Here is a 15,000-nt window from a genome sequence, read left to right on the forward strand (position 1 = left end):
GATATTCGTATTCTGTGATGACAAGTTTCACGAGACAAGCTCAATTAATCCACAAAGAATGGAATATTACCATCGGCTGGCAAGTTATCCAAGCATGAGTGGTGCTTTGGTTTATTGCAGGGCTTGAAGCTGCCAGGTTTGTACTCCCCCCAACTATTTGCCAGTCCTTGTTTTCTCCAAGACTGAGCATGTTTAAGAATTTCTCTTCCATAACGACCCCTCACATACAAAGCAGGATTGCAAGCCGTGTTTACCCAGTTGCCTCTTATATTCGCTTTGGTAAACGATGCAAGGCTCCGTAACTCTGGTGGGAGGTGCTGCCAATTGGTCGTATCCCCCATCCCCCAGAGTTCGAAGTAAAATCCACGGAAATTGATGTACATGAAACCATTAACTAACTTTCCCATTTCTTTGTGAAAATGTGGCGCTTTATATCCGGAAAATGAGATTCCTTTACTTCGAAAATATTGTTTTGTTTCTTCCTTGTTAAATATTTCAATTTGTGATGACAACATGATGAGATCTCCGTCGATATCATACGGGACAAGGCCATTGAACTTTACACCACCAACAACAGAACCAGAGTCAAGTTCAAATGAAATATTTCTTTCATCACAGAACTTCTGAAGAACTGTCAACACATGTGCATACTCTTCCAAGCAACAAATTGGGAGTAGTTCGTGTGTTGCTTTGCACGTGACACCAATTTCGTCGCAAGAGAATGAATGTTTGACCCCCTGGGGCAACAGTACCCGATTAATGCCCCTCTTTTTCGCCAAAGGTGTCCAAACATCCTTTTTAGTGCTCTTGGAATACGAAGTGTAATCTGATGCGAAATACATAGAATCTGGGCAGGTCATAACTTGGTAACCATCCTCTCTAATGCGCAAGAACCAGTCTTCAAATATCACTTCGTTTGGAAGACTTTCGTCGAGCTTAAACAATTCTGCTTTAGCTAAAAAAGGTCCCTGCAGATAATCACAAAACATACACGCATTTTGTGAGTGAAAGTAACCTTCTTGGTATTCTAGAACATAGTTTAGTACTTTGGTTTGCACGCATCCAGCTTTCCAGTGACCTGAAATATTCCGAAATGCTCCCCCAGCAACTTTTACATTTGGTATCTGACTAACCACACGAATTTGTCGCTCTATTTGAGTGAGCCATGAGAAGAGAACCACATCACGTGCTACCAGTACATACGAAGTGGAGACTTTACCTTTGAGTGTGTTCCAAACTGTTGCTTCTTTTGTATCATCGACTTTAACCACGTCAATGTTTTCGTACTTTTGGGCCATTTCCACGATATCGTTACTACGAGTTGCTACATGAACTTGAACTGTTGGGTAGGTATCATTGATACCTTTTAATACATTGCGAATGTGTTTCTCATCTTCCTGAGGATATGCAACGGTATTTATTAAAATACTTATCACAGCTCTCAGGGGTTTGGCATTGGTACAGTTGGTGAGAAACCAGCCTTTGGCATAGAACGGGTAACCAATTTTGTTTCCTCTATATTGTTCTGGACACACATCCAAACTTTTGTTGTTCATGTCGCTATTTGTAGTTGGTGGTTCTGATTTAGCATCAAGGCGTTTTGCAAGTTCTCCAACTTTGTTTACAAGTTCTGGTGAGGGTATACTCTTATGATCTAAGAGGAATTTCAGTTGGGAGTGGATTACGTGAAGCTCCTTTCCAAAGGAATCCCTCAGCCAGGTTGATTCAGTTGTTTTTACATCTGCCTTAGTATCTTCACTCTCCTTTGTTGTATTCTCTCTCTCCTTTGATATGTTACTACATAAACACGTCCTTATTTCCTCCTGGTTTTTCACTGCCTTAAATGGGGGTTGTAAAAATCTGAAGAGGTAACACGTTTAGTGTTAATAATGGAAATAATGGGGTGTGGCTTATAGTGGGTATTTGAGCATTGCTATCATGTAAAGCATTATTACAGTCAAACTAAGTGAAGCGTACCCCTCAAGATTACGTTAATGAATTGATCATTTGGATATTGAACCCGCGAGTCGTTTCAAGAATGCAATAATGAATTGATTATTTGATTATTGAACCCACTAGCCTTTTCACGAACGTAATAATGGATTATTTGAATATTGAACCCGATAGCCCTATCCGTTTTGAAAAGGCGCGGATCATTGTTCAAATTAGAAGTCCATTTCTGAAGTCCAATATGATTGTCCTATTAGACGAGGAATCCTGAAAATGAACAAACTGCAGGGTAAAAACACTGCGAAAACAGTCGATCGTAAATATTAACGAAATAAAAAAGTCTTGCGCTGGCTTCGCCCGTAAAAAATTTTTTTGACCACGAATACACACAAGAATTTCTACAAGTTCCTTAAGATGTAAATAGGCGAAAACAGCTGTCGATAACATTCCATTTACAACGAATACACACAAGAATTTCTACAAGTCCTTCATATGTAAATAGGCGAAAACAGCTGTCGATAACATTCCATTTACAACGAATACACACAAGAATTTCTACAAGTTCCTTCAGATGTAAATAGGCGAAAACAGCTGTCGATAACATTCCATTTACAACGAATACACACAAGAATTTCTACAAGTTCCTTAAGATGTAAATAGGCGAAAACAGCTGTCGATAACATTCCATTTACAACGAATACACACAAGAATTTCTACAAGTTCCTTAAGATGTAAATAGGCGAAAAAAGATGTCGATAACATTCCATTTACAACATTTACAAGACGTTCTACACAACACTCGAACTCACCTTTCCCGCCATGTCTGACGCCAGGTTGAAATGGTTCCGATACATCATCACGTGTTTGCATAATCCAATCAGAAATGGACTCTGATTTGAACAATGATCCGCGCCTTTTCAAAACGAAAACGGCTATCGGGTTCAATGTTCAAATAATCAATCCATTATTGCATTTTTGAAAAGGTTAGCGGGTTCCATGTTCAAATATTCAATTCGTTATTGCGCTCCTGAAACGATTCGCGGGTTCAATATTCAAATAATCAAATCATTAATGTAATCCAGAGGGGCACGCTTCACTTAGTTTGACTGTAAGAACTTGGCTAAAACATTTGGACTAGAACAGGCAGGCATCAGAAAAATCTCTCAATACTGATTTCACCACAACTACATTTTGATTTGAATTTGGTACAAGTGTGACATAGGTGTAGCCACGGCTTCCACCAAGCAATCAAGGATTTCTTTATTCTAAAACTCACCTGGGCTTTGGTGGAGTGAATACATGAAGCGATAAGAGTAACAAGGTAAAAAGGATCGCTGCAATGGACCAATAAAGATACCTCCTGGTTAATGTGGACGCCATTAGCCCTTGAAATCAATGCTGTGGAAGTAACGACAGAAAGATATGTCGGAATGTGTGGATATTGGTAACAATCTAATGTACTATGGTGAGTTTCGTTTTGTTAAACTTCCTGTTATCTATAGCCTGTTCCAGGCTCACAGGCAGTGGAAACTAATGAAAAAGTGGATTTGCAAAAAATGGCGTACACGATATGCGGAGGCTCGAATTAAAATACAAAAAGACAGACTCATTTCCCCAATTCTTCTCCATCACCAAAAGTACAGATTGCACATGCAGCCTGCCAAATAATAGTAACAGCAGCTAGCGAAAGGGAAAAGTGAAAAATCTGCATGGAGTACTTTGCGGATTCTCCTCTACGTTCGTGAATAAATCAATGCGTCGTTAAAGGGAAAAGTACGGTCTAGAAAAAGTTTACCAGTATCGAAAGTTTCTTGCTTGCATTGTCCGAACTGGCTATTCATTTGAGCTAAAAGCGTTTTAGTTGCGAATAATTCCGTTTCAAAAATCGGCATTTTTAAATGGAAATCCGCCATCTTTGTTATGACGAAACTATGACGTAGCAACAGTCAAGCATGCTAAATTACATCGCTGCTAAAGTGGATGTAAACAAGGAAAACAGCGGCGAGGAGAGCGCTACTTAATAAATTCTCGACTTGGATTTTAATCAAGCCGAGAGGGTGTAATACATCCATTTATGTTTCAAAGGAAACATGGCTCGTCGTCAGGGAAAGGAGTACCTTTGTTGAGGAGAAAGAGAGAGAAAGTCAGGAAAATAAGTTTAAAAAAGAAACGTCAGCCCGCTCAGTCGCTCACGTCTTGGAAATCGCGAGTGGTTCTCTTGCGTTAACTGTCCAGAGAAACCTACGGAAAATGAGAAAGTATGCTCCTAAGAATTAAATGTACTAAGAAACCCACTCAATTTGAAAGGCAAAGGTTTTTTCCTCAAACAAATCCAAGCTGTGGAGTGACAGTTATTTTGCTAAAGAAGACCGCAGTGCCCGTGACGGATTCATTTCACATTGCTACTCGGAATGAGACAAATTATTTTTGCAGTTACAGGAACCCAGCTTCGGTGTACAACTAAACACGAGCCATGTGGAACCAAAATCAGCCCCAGTTGGTATGCAACAGGTTAGAAATGATAGACTTGAAGATCATTCTTCGTAAACACCGACAAAATTGATTAGAAACATTAAGTTACAGAAATTAACGCAGACAAAAGGCAGAAGTTAATTGTTACGAATTAAATTTTGTTTGTGTCAGCATTCACCTTTAATTTGGAATGGTCTTATTATCTTTATTGCTTAGAATTAGCTTCAACGCAGTATTTTTCATTGTGAAGTGTTTGAAACATAGCGACTTCTGAGAGGTAGAGCTGTGTTATTTTCCACACGCGCCAGAAAGTCGCCTCTGTCATACAGTCAGTGTTAACATTAGAAATTACATCAATATGACTGAAGCTAAAATGAAACTTTCGATTTAATTTTGAAATTTAATCACTTTCACCAGAGTATGGTGAGGGTCGCACAACAGAGCGAGGCTCCAAATTAAGTGCGCCCAATATCCCACCCATCCCACCTCAGGGGAGGACATCCATCACACAGTGATCTCGTATGTGGGAAATTAACGTCTCCTACCCCAACCCTGCAGGAGAAGGGACCTCCATTTATTCGTCCCTATCCGAGAAGACTAGAATATCTAACCATTTCTTGGTGTTATAGAAAGGTAGCAAATTCTTCTCAATTATTTTAAGACCCTGAGTGTTGGTCCGGCCGGGGCTCGAACCCTCGACCTCCCGCACAACAGTCCAGCGCTCTATCCATTGAGCTAACCGGGAGGCGGTTGAAAGCATAAGCACTGCATAATTACGTCAAGCAGTTGGTTGGAAGACTTAAAATATTTTCATGTTATTTTTATCGTGTCCAATCGGTATGATAGAGTGAAATACGGCCGCCTGCCTAACGAAGGATAATTTGTATTTGTCGCAAACGTGTCTGTCTTGATTATTTGCCAGCGATGTCATCTAGTTTTTGTTCGTAAGAGAATGCGACTGGTTGGGTAAAGAAAATTTACTCCGTGGACTCATAACAGACTTAGGAAAGACAAGATATGTTTATACACTGTTTGGAAAAGCGCACGATGTTGGAAATCGGCTTTGGTCAAGGGTGGCGACTGAGAATTCACCACATACGGTATGCCACCATTTCGAGTTTCAATTTATTCGCTTACAACAAAATGGTTTGAAAAAATTCATAGAGTAAATAAATGAAATTTGTGTTGAATATGGAAAAGTATAGCTTTTAGTCCGAAGCGAAGGTTAACAAGGAAAACTTACATGCCTGTATATCTTGCTGGAAGTCTTCGTTGTGGCAGTTCTGAGGTTTTGCAGAGTTTGCCAAGCCGTCCTCGCGAGTTAATAGGGACTTTAGGATGCCTGGACGGCTGACCTCGAGGACGGTAATATTAGGCGCGGAGGACTGGGCCGAAACCGACGTTCTTGGCGGGAAACTTTCTACGTTAAGGAGCGGGTTGTTTGAACGGAGGACGGCAGCGAACCTGAAGTTTCTAGCACTGTTCGTAAATCATGGTATCTTTAAAAAGACTCACGAAATGACTGTTATTGCTTACGCAGAAAAGCTACTGACCGACGAAGAGATCCTGTTTCTGTACGAAGCTAATAAGTCAGTTAATTCAGAGCTGCCTTACTACGAGTACGAAGAGTTTAACTTATGGCTGAACATTTATGGTGAATAGCAGTAATTTACGTGATACATGGAGTGAGCAATATAATTCTGGAAACAAGCCAGAAAATTCAATTTCATTCAAGTTTAGTTGACATATTCGCCATCACTGCGAAGCACAGCAAACAAACACTCATTTGCGACGGTATTTTACACTTCAATTTTTTAACTTTTTTTATCAAAACAAGAAATAACAGTAAGGACAACCTCGTCAATTGGAAAATAATGAATTTTAAAAGAAATGCTCGTCAAATGTGCTTACGTTCACTTGTGGACGGCAAAACTCCAATGGCAGATATTAGATCTGAGCCCACGTAAAAACGGCTTTGTTCAAAGGTGCATGGAATCGAGGCATTTGGGCCAAAGGCTTTGTAAATTCTCAGAGGTATCACTGTATTTTTCATAACAACTCGCATTTAAAGTTTTTTGCCACGAAAGATGCTTGCAATGTGGTTTATCGCTCCGAATGCAATACAATGTCTAACCATTACTATTTTTGCCATTTGAATGCTTCAGATTGTCGATAAAAGTAAAAAAAGGCGTAAAATGCGAGTTGTTTTGAAATATACAGTGATACCTTTGAGAATTTACCAAGCCTGTGACCCAAGTGCCTCGATTCCGTGCATCTTTACACAAAACCGCTTTTACGCAGGCTCAGATCTAATATCTGCCATTCTGAAGTCCTCGACAACAACTGGACGGCAACACGTGTTGTGCAGACATGCGCAATACAGTCTACACGTGTAAAATTACTTCCGGTCAGCCGTGCTCTGAAACAGCCGTCCAGGTATCTTAAAGTCCCTAATAATTTTCGCCGGCTAACTTATCTTTAACATTTTCCTTTCTGGTGGCTTGTGGAGGCTTACACCTTTTCCTTTTGAGTTTTAGTATGTATTTTGACTTTCAACCACACGATAGGCTCGATTTCTAGCCGTTTTTCGGGAACCCGAGCCCACGCTCCTCTCCGGGGAGGAACGAAAAAGACCGCACGCGAGAGAGTGGCAGAAATCGAGGCTAACCGGACGACAGTTCACCTCATTTCAACTATTAGGAGTGTTAGAAATTGTCTTCACAGAGGTCAAACAGGTCAACAAGGACAAAGCGCCGAACAATGTTTGACTATTGCTACGTCACAACTGACGTAATATCCAAGATGGCATTTTTCTAACCACGAAAGTTGTAAAAATGGGCAATTTCAAAGCGCTCTTGTCGCTAATACAAAGCAAAGTGGACAAAATGGCAGTTATTTTCGAACTCCTGAGAAAAAAGTCTTCTAATTGAGATAAACTTTTTCTAGACCGTACTTTCCCTTTAAGGCCATAAAGTACAAAAGTGATTTGAAATATTAGCTGGCGCTGTAGTTGTAATGACATGTACTTTACATAAGGTGTAATCAATGTACAGTGTCGTTGAGTAATTCGAACGCATGACACGACACTTAACTGAACGGAAATACACGTGGGAAATGTCAACCTTTTTTCGATGGTCTATTTGCGAGGTAGGAAAATTGATCCGAATATTTTGGTTAACTTTTAATCACCCAACGTCAAAATGGCACATTAACCTTTATCACAGGTTTGTAGGTGAAAAAAAAAAAAAAAAAAAAAAAAAACACGCAAACAAACAAACAGACGAAAAAGACTCCAGTATCACTCTCGCAAAAGGTTTTAGCGTGCAGTTCATATCGTAAACATGCCTGAAACTTCAGAGCTTTTTCTATTGTGCGAAACCGAAACGAAACGAAACTAGGCAGATGTAACGAAACTAAAGGAATGATGCCAACATATTTTCTAACAAGGTAAAGAGTCACAAGGATTTAGTGTAATCGTGAATTGATAACAAGGATTTTTATCCATTTCGCAAAGTAGTAATTTAGGAAGACTAACTATTTTGCGAAATCGACCATTTACACCCCTGCGGTGACAACGTGACTTCTTTCTTGTCACAAAACTACATTTAAACATTACAAGTTAGTATATCACCTAAATAAAGAATTAAGAAATAGGCGGATTAAGAAAAGATTAAAAAATAAGAGGTGATCAAAATCTTAGTACGTTAGATTAATACCACCCAAAAACATATTGTGTGACGCAAGAATGGCAACATTGTTACCGCCCGCTGAGTGAAAATAGTATGCCTGCCCACATGTAGCAATATTTAATCCTTTTGTGATTTATATTTGATTTAGACTATTTTACTTTTAAATTCAAACTTCCTCTCCAAAATTTATTTAAATTTGAAAAATATTTATTTTATCTCGTTTTCCATTTAAATCTAAACTTTTGAAATGTCTTTTAAAACTTTCAAACTTTTATGTAAACTTACGAATTTGTGTTTGATTTAAACTACGTCATTAGCTCACATGTTCATCATCGGCGGCCATTTTGTTTTGCGGGATTTCTGAACGATTTCGATTTGCTTCGATTCCTTGGCCTCTCTTGATATTGCCGTTGGGTTGCTGGAAAGGAATTATATAAGCGTCACCAATCTGAACAAGCATTTCTAAAATGGCTGACGGGGTAGAGACATTTTTGAAATATGCGTTGGAATGATCCGAGGAAATAAATGCAGGAATTCAGCACGAAATTGTAGGATGATGTTGTTGTAGTTGCACCTGTTGAAGTGGCTCACAGCATGGAAATCACTGATTTTGTATTTTCTAAGGTTAATGTAATAAGGCCATCAAGGCAAGCTGGACTTGACATTTACAGTGAAGTTCTAACACTAGTTGTTCAAAAAATGTGAAGAATTCCTGTGATTCATACTAATCAACCATCAGGCAGGAGGCTAGTGTAATCTTTTGTCTGACAATAAGAGAGTGGAGCATTATAAATATCAACAAAAATATTCTGAACAAGAAATGTCACAGATACCCAGGAAAGGAACAAGCATCATGATTTTACTCACTTTATACTATTAGTCAGTTTATTTGCCATAAGCTATTCATCAAGTGTTATGATTTTGTAATACTTCATATACTTGCTTGTGTAGTGAAATCACTCATTTTTTTTGACCAAGTTATCCGACTGGAATATGTTGAAGTAAAAAAAATCTGTGACATAATGTTTGGTAGTGACATAACCACCCTATTTTTACATTGATAAGTGGCAGTTGCTTGTTTAGGGTTATTATTTCTTTGTCATAGTTTCAAATAAATTGAAGGGAATGTGTAAAAAATGTACATATCATTTGAATGATTCATCAAGTACATAACGTTAGAGTGGTTTTAAAACTAATAAAACATGAACTGCAAATTGGTTGGTTTATCCAAGTAGTTTTAATTTCAAAAGGCATTGATCAATCATGGTATTACCTATACTAACAGCAAAATCCACGTCCAAATCAAAAATACTTAAAGACTGTTTGGGTGAAAAAAGTGTTTTCACTATCCTTCTGATGCACAAGTATACAAATTTCAATACATGAACACAATACGTCTCAGCTGTGACTGAGAGTGGCTTCAGGCAAGGAAACCAGTGATTAATAACCAAACCTTGAGACTAGTGACTGTTACAATAGGAACTGATTATCTATAATTCAAGTGTGACTTGATTGACCTACACCTACAGGGGCTAATATACCAGATCTTATATACAACTGCGTACATGATTTTAGATGTATGAAATAAACTTCTTGTTTTGAAACTGAAAGCTCTCTTCTCTGGATCTACCATGCAAAACAAAACAGTGACTTACTGGTACTCTAATTAGTACTTACTGGTACTTTAATTAGTTACTATAGTTGTTATGATTATATTGCATTAATGATAAATTATTTTATTTATTTATTTATTTATTTATTTATTATGGAATTTTAGAATTGTAATTTTGAACTTCTATTTTATTTTTGATTTAATATTTATTGTAAGGCGCAGTTGAATATTTTTATAGAAACTGTGCGGTATAAATTTAAATTTAATAATAATAATAATAATAATACTCAATAAAGTGGTATAATCTGTTTGTAAAGGGAAAATCAAGTTACAATATAGCGAAGCCCCTGTTGATGAAGTCTGGCCCACCAGATTTCATCAACAGCTTTTTCTGCATGGAATGAGTTCAATTGTCTTTGTAAATCATGCATGATTGTAAAAATTTTTGATCCGATCATGGTGTTTCAAGTACATCTCAGAATGGAACAGACCTCGTTGGATCTTACATCATGATCTTATGTTAACGTTATTGTTACGCCGTTACCTTGATTGAAATCCCTTCCATGTATAACTCGCCGTATAACCAAGCGAGGTATTACAAAGCTAAGTGATAATGCCGATTTATTATCCAACTAGACGCATATCTGCATGAACTCGGGCTTTCAATATCGCACATCTGGAGTTATCTTTAGGTTACTGCCATATTGCCATCGCTACTGTCGTCACGCAATTTCATCATTGCCGGTCACGAATAAGTCTACTTGTGTTTATTTTTGTCTGCTGGAGTGTAATGAATGTTGTTATGGTACTAGACAACAATCAAAATAATATATTACCATATAGGAGTAAGTTCCTGTAGATGCCAAAGGTTGAAATTCAAGGACTTTTCAATGACTTTAAAGGCCAAGTTTTAGAAAATTGAAGGACCACTTTTGGAAGGGTTTGCATAAGCAATTTTAAAATCATTTAATATTATTTCTCAGCTTTTCCAAGAAAGTACTGTAATTTTCAACTTGAAAACTGCTAAAGAAAAAGGTATTGCAAAAATCAAGCCTTAGTCCTCAAATTTAAGTACTTTCAAGGCCTTGAGTTTTTAATTTTTAAATTCAAGCATCTTCAAGGACTTTCAAGGCTTTTACAAACCCTGAGTAGGTAATGTACTTGTCTTTAACAGCAAGGAGAAGGGAATTTTTTATCTATTATTTGTACCAAGTCATAGTTTGTTGCCAAATGTTCACCCAAGGAGAGTTGTCAGAAATCAGTAGATTGAGGCAATATTACTGTTCAATAGTTCATATAATTGTTTTTAATAGAAAAATCTCTGAATATTTAATACTGCTGATGGCCACAATAAGAGAAGCAGTGCTATTTACAGTTTTAGTATGTTCAATTGAAGGCATTTGACTTTCATTACATACCAAGAGGGAATACACATATTTTGACCTTTTGTGGGTTTCAAAATGAATGTCCTTCAAAAATCTGAAAACCAAATCAAAAACCCTGTGCATTCAACTATTATTTCTTACAAGATTTTTGAGAATCGATATGCTGTGAACTGAATCAGACAATATTCCTTCACTGTAATCACTTTTAAGATCTAAACTTGCTTCAGTTCCACAAACATCAGTTTTTGGCAAATCATCTGACAGTAAATACTTGTTCAAAGATGAATTTCCATAATCTTCTCCCATACTGTCTAACATTAGATAAGGTGTTTGAATTCCAATAACAACATGATTTTATTACGGAGTAGCAGAATGAATAGACAGCCACAGCACAATTCACATTGAACTTTCTGGTTTCACAGGCATGACTGAAAATGAGCACTATTTTGAACTTTATCAATTTTAACCCCTTTCAACTCAATTATATCGTTATGTATACTCTGAAAATACTGTACTAAGCTATTCAGTGATGATACTTCAAGCAGCACACATGTACCTTGAGAATGGCTTCTACCATAAATATCCCTTCCATGAGAATCGAATATTTTCAAGCCCACATTGCCTTTACAATAGGTAGCAACTGCAGTACATCCTACTGTCAAGACAAAATTGTTGAAATTTTTGGCTATAAGTGAAAAAGGCTCTATCTAAGGAGGTACAGTACTGATATAATTGTAGCTTCTTGATGAATAGTGCCAGGGTAACTTTCACTTCATTGAAGTTCATAGTCAGTCTTGAACACATTTAAAAGTGTGGGTAATTCTGTCTGCATTAAAAATGATTGTCTGGCTAACCGAGACAAACTTGAATACAACTGATTTCCAATATTGATTATTGACACCAGATCATTAGCAGAATTGATTCCTTGTTTGTTATTGTAAATCAAAGAGCATAAACTCATTGTAACACACTGTTGTCCTGAATTTTGTCCAAATACTAACTCATTAGCTTGGCTTGATATGGTGCCATTATTGTTTTGCTAGGGTGAGTGTAGATTGGAGTAGGACCAGGGTTTTTCTCTATATCTGAACTCAGTTGAAATTTACAATAGTTTGATACGTGTCTGACTCTTACAAAGACACATGGGTCTTTTATAAAAAACATTGATAAATATCGACCTGCTCTATACTTCAATTTAATTATCCTTCGATATACCCTCACAGAACAATTCAAAAAATACTTCTTCTCATGTTGTGTAACTTTATACAATCTTATCCTCTTCGTATTAAGCTTACAAACATTCTTTGTAACTCTTCTAACCTTCACATAACGATGTAACCATGAGGAATTCGGTATGCTTGAACGAATACGCTCATAAACAAATTCCTTCAGTTTTCTGCCCTTTCTTCTGACACGTTTCAGAGCAGCTTCTTGTAAAACTGGGTTCTCGATCATGTCTAAATACACGGTTGTGTTTACATGTAAACATAATATGAGATAGCTTGTTTGATATAGCAGGTTCGCTTGACAGAATACCCGGCCACATCATTTACATGTCATTGAATAAGAATAGCATCTATTGTGTTATACCTCATTCTTCAAAGTCTCCCGACATATGTAAATGATGTGGACGGGTATTCTGGATGTTTCTTGATAGAAGGTTCACTCGTAAATTGGGAAATGTTCAAAGTTTTATCAAAATGTACGTGCCGACACTTCCTCGTTCCCTTTCCCGTTGTGGTTAGCTCGAAGTCCCCATTTTCAAAGACCTTGCGGATAGCTAACCACAGGCAGCCCAAGCTCACTACTAGAAAAGCGGACGTGACTCTTAACGTGTTGCGCAACGTTTTATATTTATAAAGGTTTGTATGGGATGTTATCGGTTTGCCTTAAAAGAGAAAAAAAAATGTCTTGTTTTGAAATAAAATGGGCTTACCTTATTGCTTTGTTATTTTCTTTGCTGATTCTGAGCGTCTCAGGCCATTTTGAAGCGTTTTCGGCGAGTTAGCGCTATGTTGGTGTTCAACTGCTAAAAGAAAGACAAGGCCGGAAACCTATTTTAGAAGTGTCCATCGCCCGAAGCAAATAATTATGCCAAAAAATTACCACCAGTCTCGATTCCTCCAGAAAATCAAAGCAGAGATGTTGCAGTTTCATTTCCATTCACTCGATTCCCAATTCCTCCCACAGATCTTTCACTAGCGATGCTTTTATCTCCAGATCGATTGGCTTTCCAATTTCGAATTTGGCTGCTTGAAACATTTGCAGCCCTTTGGCCGATCGTACAGTATGTTGGGTAACAAAAATAAGCCCGGCGAGGGTAGCCAGCGACCTGCAGTCGACAAACAAACCAGTTAGCTCCCCTGGTCCCCTCGAGAGGTTTTGTCAAGACCGCATTGTTTTGATCGACCAATCAACATCGAATGGAAATGTGTGATCAAAACAATGCAGTCTTGACAAAACCTCTCGAGGGGACCAGGGGAGCTAACTGGTTTGTTTGTCGACTGCAGGTCGCTGGCTACCCTCGCCGGGCTTATTTTTGTTACCCAACATACTGTGCGATCGGCCAAAGGGCCGCAAATGTTTCAAGCAGCCAAATTCGAAATTAGAAAGCCGATCGATCTGGAGATAAAAGCATCGCTAGTGAAAGATCTGTGGGAGGAATTGGGAATCGAGTGAATGGAAATGAAACTGCAACATCTCTACTTTGATTTTCTGGAGGAATCGAGACTGGTGGTAATTTTTTGGCGGAATTATTTGCTTCGGGCGACGGACACTTCTAAAATAGGTTTCCGGCCTTGTCTTTCTTTTAGCAGTTGAACACCAACATAGCGCTAACTCGCCGAAAACGCTTCAAAATGGCCTGAGACGCTCGGAATCAACAAAGAAAACAACAAAGCAATAAGGTAAGCCCATTTTATTTCAAAACAAGACATTTTTTTTTCTCTTTTAAGGCAAACCGATAACATCCCATACAAATCTTTATAAATATAAAACGTTGCGCAACACGTTAAGAGCCACGTCCGCTTTTCTAGTAGTGAGCTTGGGCTGCCTGTGAGCTCGCGAGCAATGAAAAAACCTTCTCGCTCTTCAGTTTACAATGTATCGTTCTGGTTCCTAAAAACGGTCGGAAACCTAAGTACTGCAGACATAGCCCTAAACCTTCTGGTAGTTGCTCTCTTATAACTATCATTTGAGCAAGTTAATGTAATTTAAATTGAAGGTATCCTTCATGGTTATGTACTTACGTTTCGAATCTTAATTGCGTCGCCTCAATGGTAAGCTCGTGATGAAGCCTTCTTCAAAAGTATAAGAATGCAAAGCTGAAATTCTGTCAGTGAACTTTCTGGTCGACAAAAATACAATCCTTGGGTTTCACCCACGTGACCAATACCTTAGCAACGGTTACTATCCGCCATCTTGGTGTCCCTCGAGCGTAAACAAACCGTATCTAACGAAGAGTTCATGTGAGAAAGAGGGGATGGTTTTATGTATTGTTGTTGGCTGTTCGCGCAAAAGTGGAAAGCATAAAGACTAAGGATTTTTTCGTATAATAATTTAATAATTTTATTATTTGTATGGCGCAAAATTCATTGGATATATGATTTAATGCGCTATACCTAAGATCATTACAAATCAAGGGGAAGAACAGGAGGAACTAGAAGTCGTTGTATGGTTCGAGGCTTGCGGCTGTTGTAGATCCTCGATTTTTTGGTGGAGCTTTTCTTTGAGCCTCTTAGCCGATGAGAAATCGATGTCTTTAGCCCTCGCATACGGCACTTCATTGACATATGCCGGCAAAATCCATGAGCATTTTACCTGAGTGCAAGCAAGCTTGGGGCGTCACGAAAACTCACACCCCGAAAACTCAGACCTCAGACCCCGAAAACTC

The 15,000-nt window shown here is 38.2% G+C and overlaps 1 protein-coding gene across 7 annotated transcripts in view; it reads right to left on the reverse strand.

Annotated features, from left to right (window-relative positions):
* Window positions 1–15,000, reverse strand: part of LOC148732242 (uncharacterized) — a 17,054-nt gene that overhangs the window by 670 nt on the left and 1,384 nt on the right. Inside the window, exons 1-4 of one of the 7 annotated variants that reach the window (XM_088756926.1) lie at window positions 14,357–15,000; window positions 8,434–8,529; window positions 3,227–3,348; window positions 1–1,860 (exon numbers count right to left, since the gene is read on the reverse strand). The exon at window positions 1–1,860 is cut by the window's left edge and continues 670 nt beyond it; the exon at window positions 14,357–15,000 is cut by the window's right edge and continues 1,384 nt beyond it. In XM_088756926.1, the coding sequence (XP_088613052.1) occupies window positions 45–1,860; window positions 3,227–3,330 (1,920 nt within the window). In that variant the 5' untranslated portion in view covers window positions 3,331–3,348; window positions 8,434–8,529; window positions 14,357–15,000 and the 3' untranslated portion in view covers window positions 1–44. Of the gene's footprint in view, window positions 1,861–3,226; window positions 3,349–4,067; window positions 4,624–8,396; window positions 8,530–10,267; window positions 11,624–11,664; window positions 12,232–14,356 lie in introns of those variants that run through there. The other 6 variants (XM_088756927.1, XM_088756923.1, XM_088756924.1 and 3 more) reach the window with 6 other exon arrangements.

This window comes from Stylophora pistillata, chromosome 4, assembly GCF_964205215.1.
Source record: "Stylophora pistillata chromosome 4, jaStyPist1.2, whole genome shotgun sequence".
Taxonomy (NCBI): Eukaryota; Metazoa; Cnidaria; class Anthozoa; order Scleractinia; family Pocilloporidae; genus Stylophora; species Stylophora pistillata.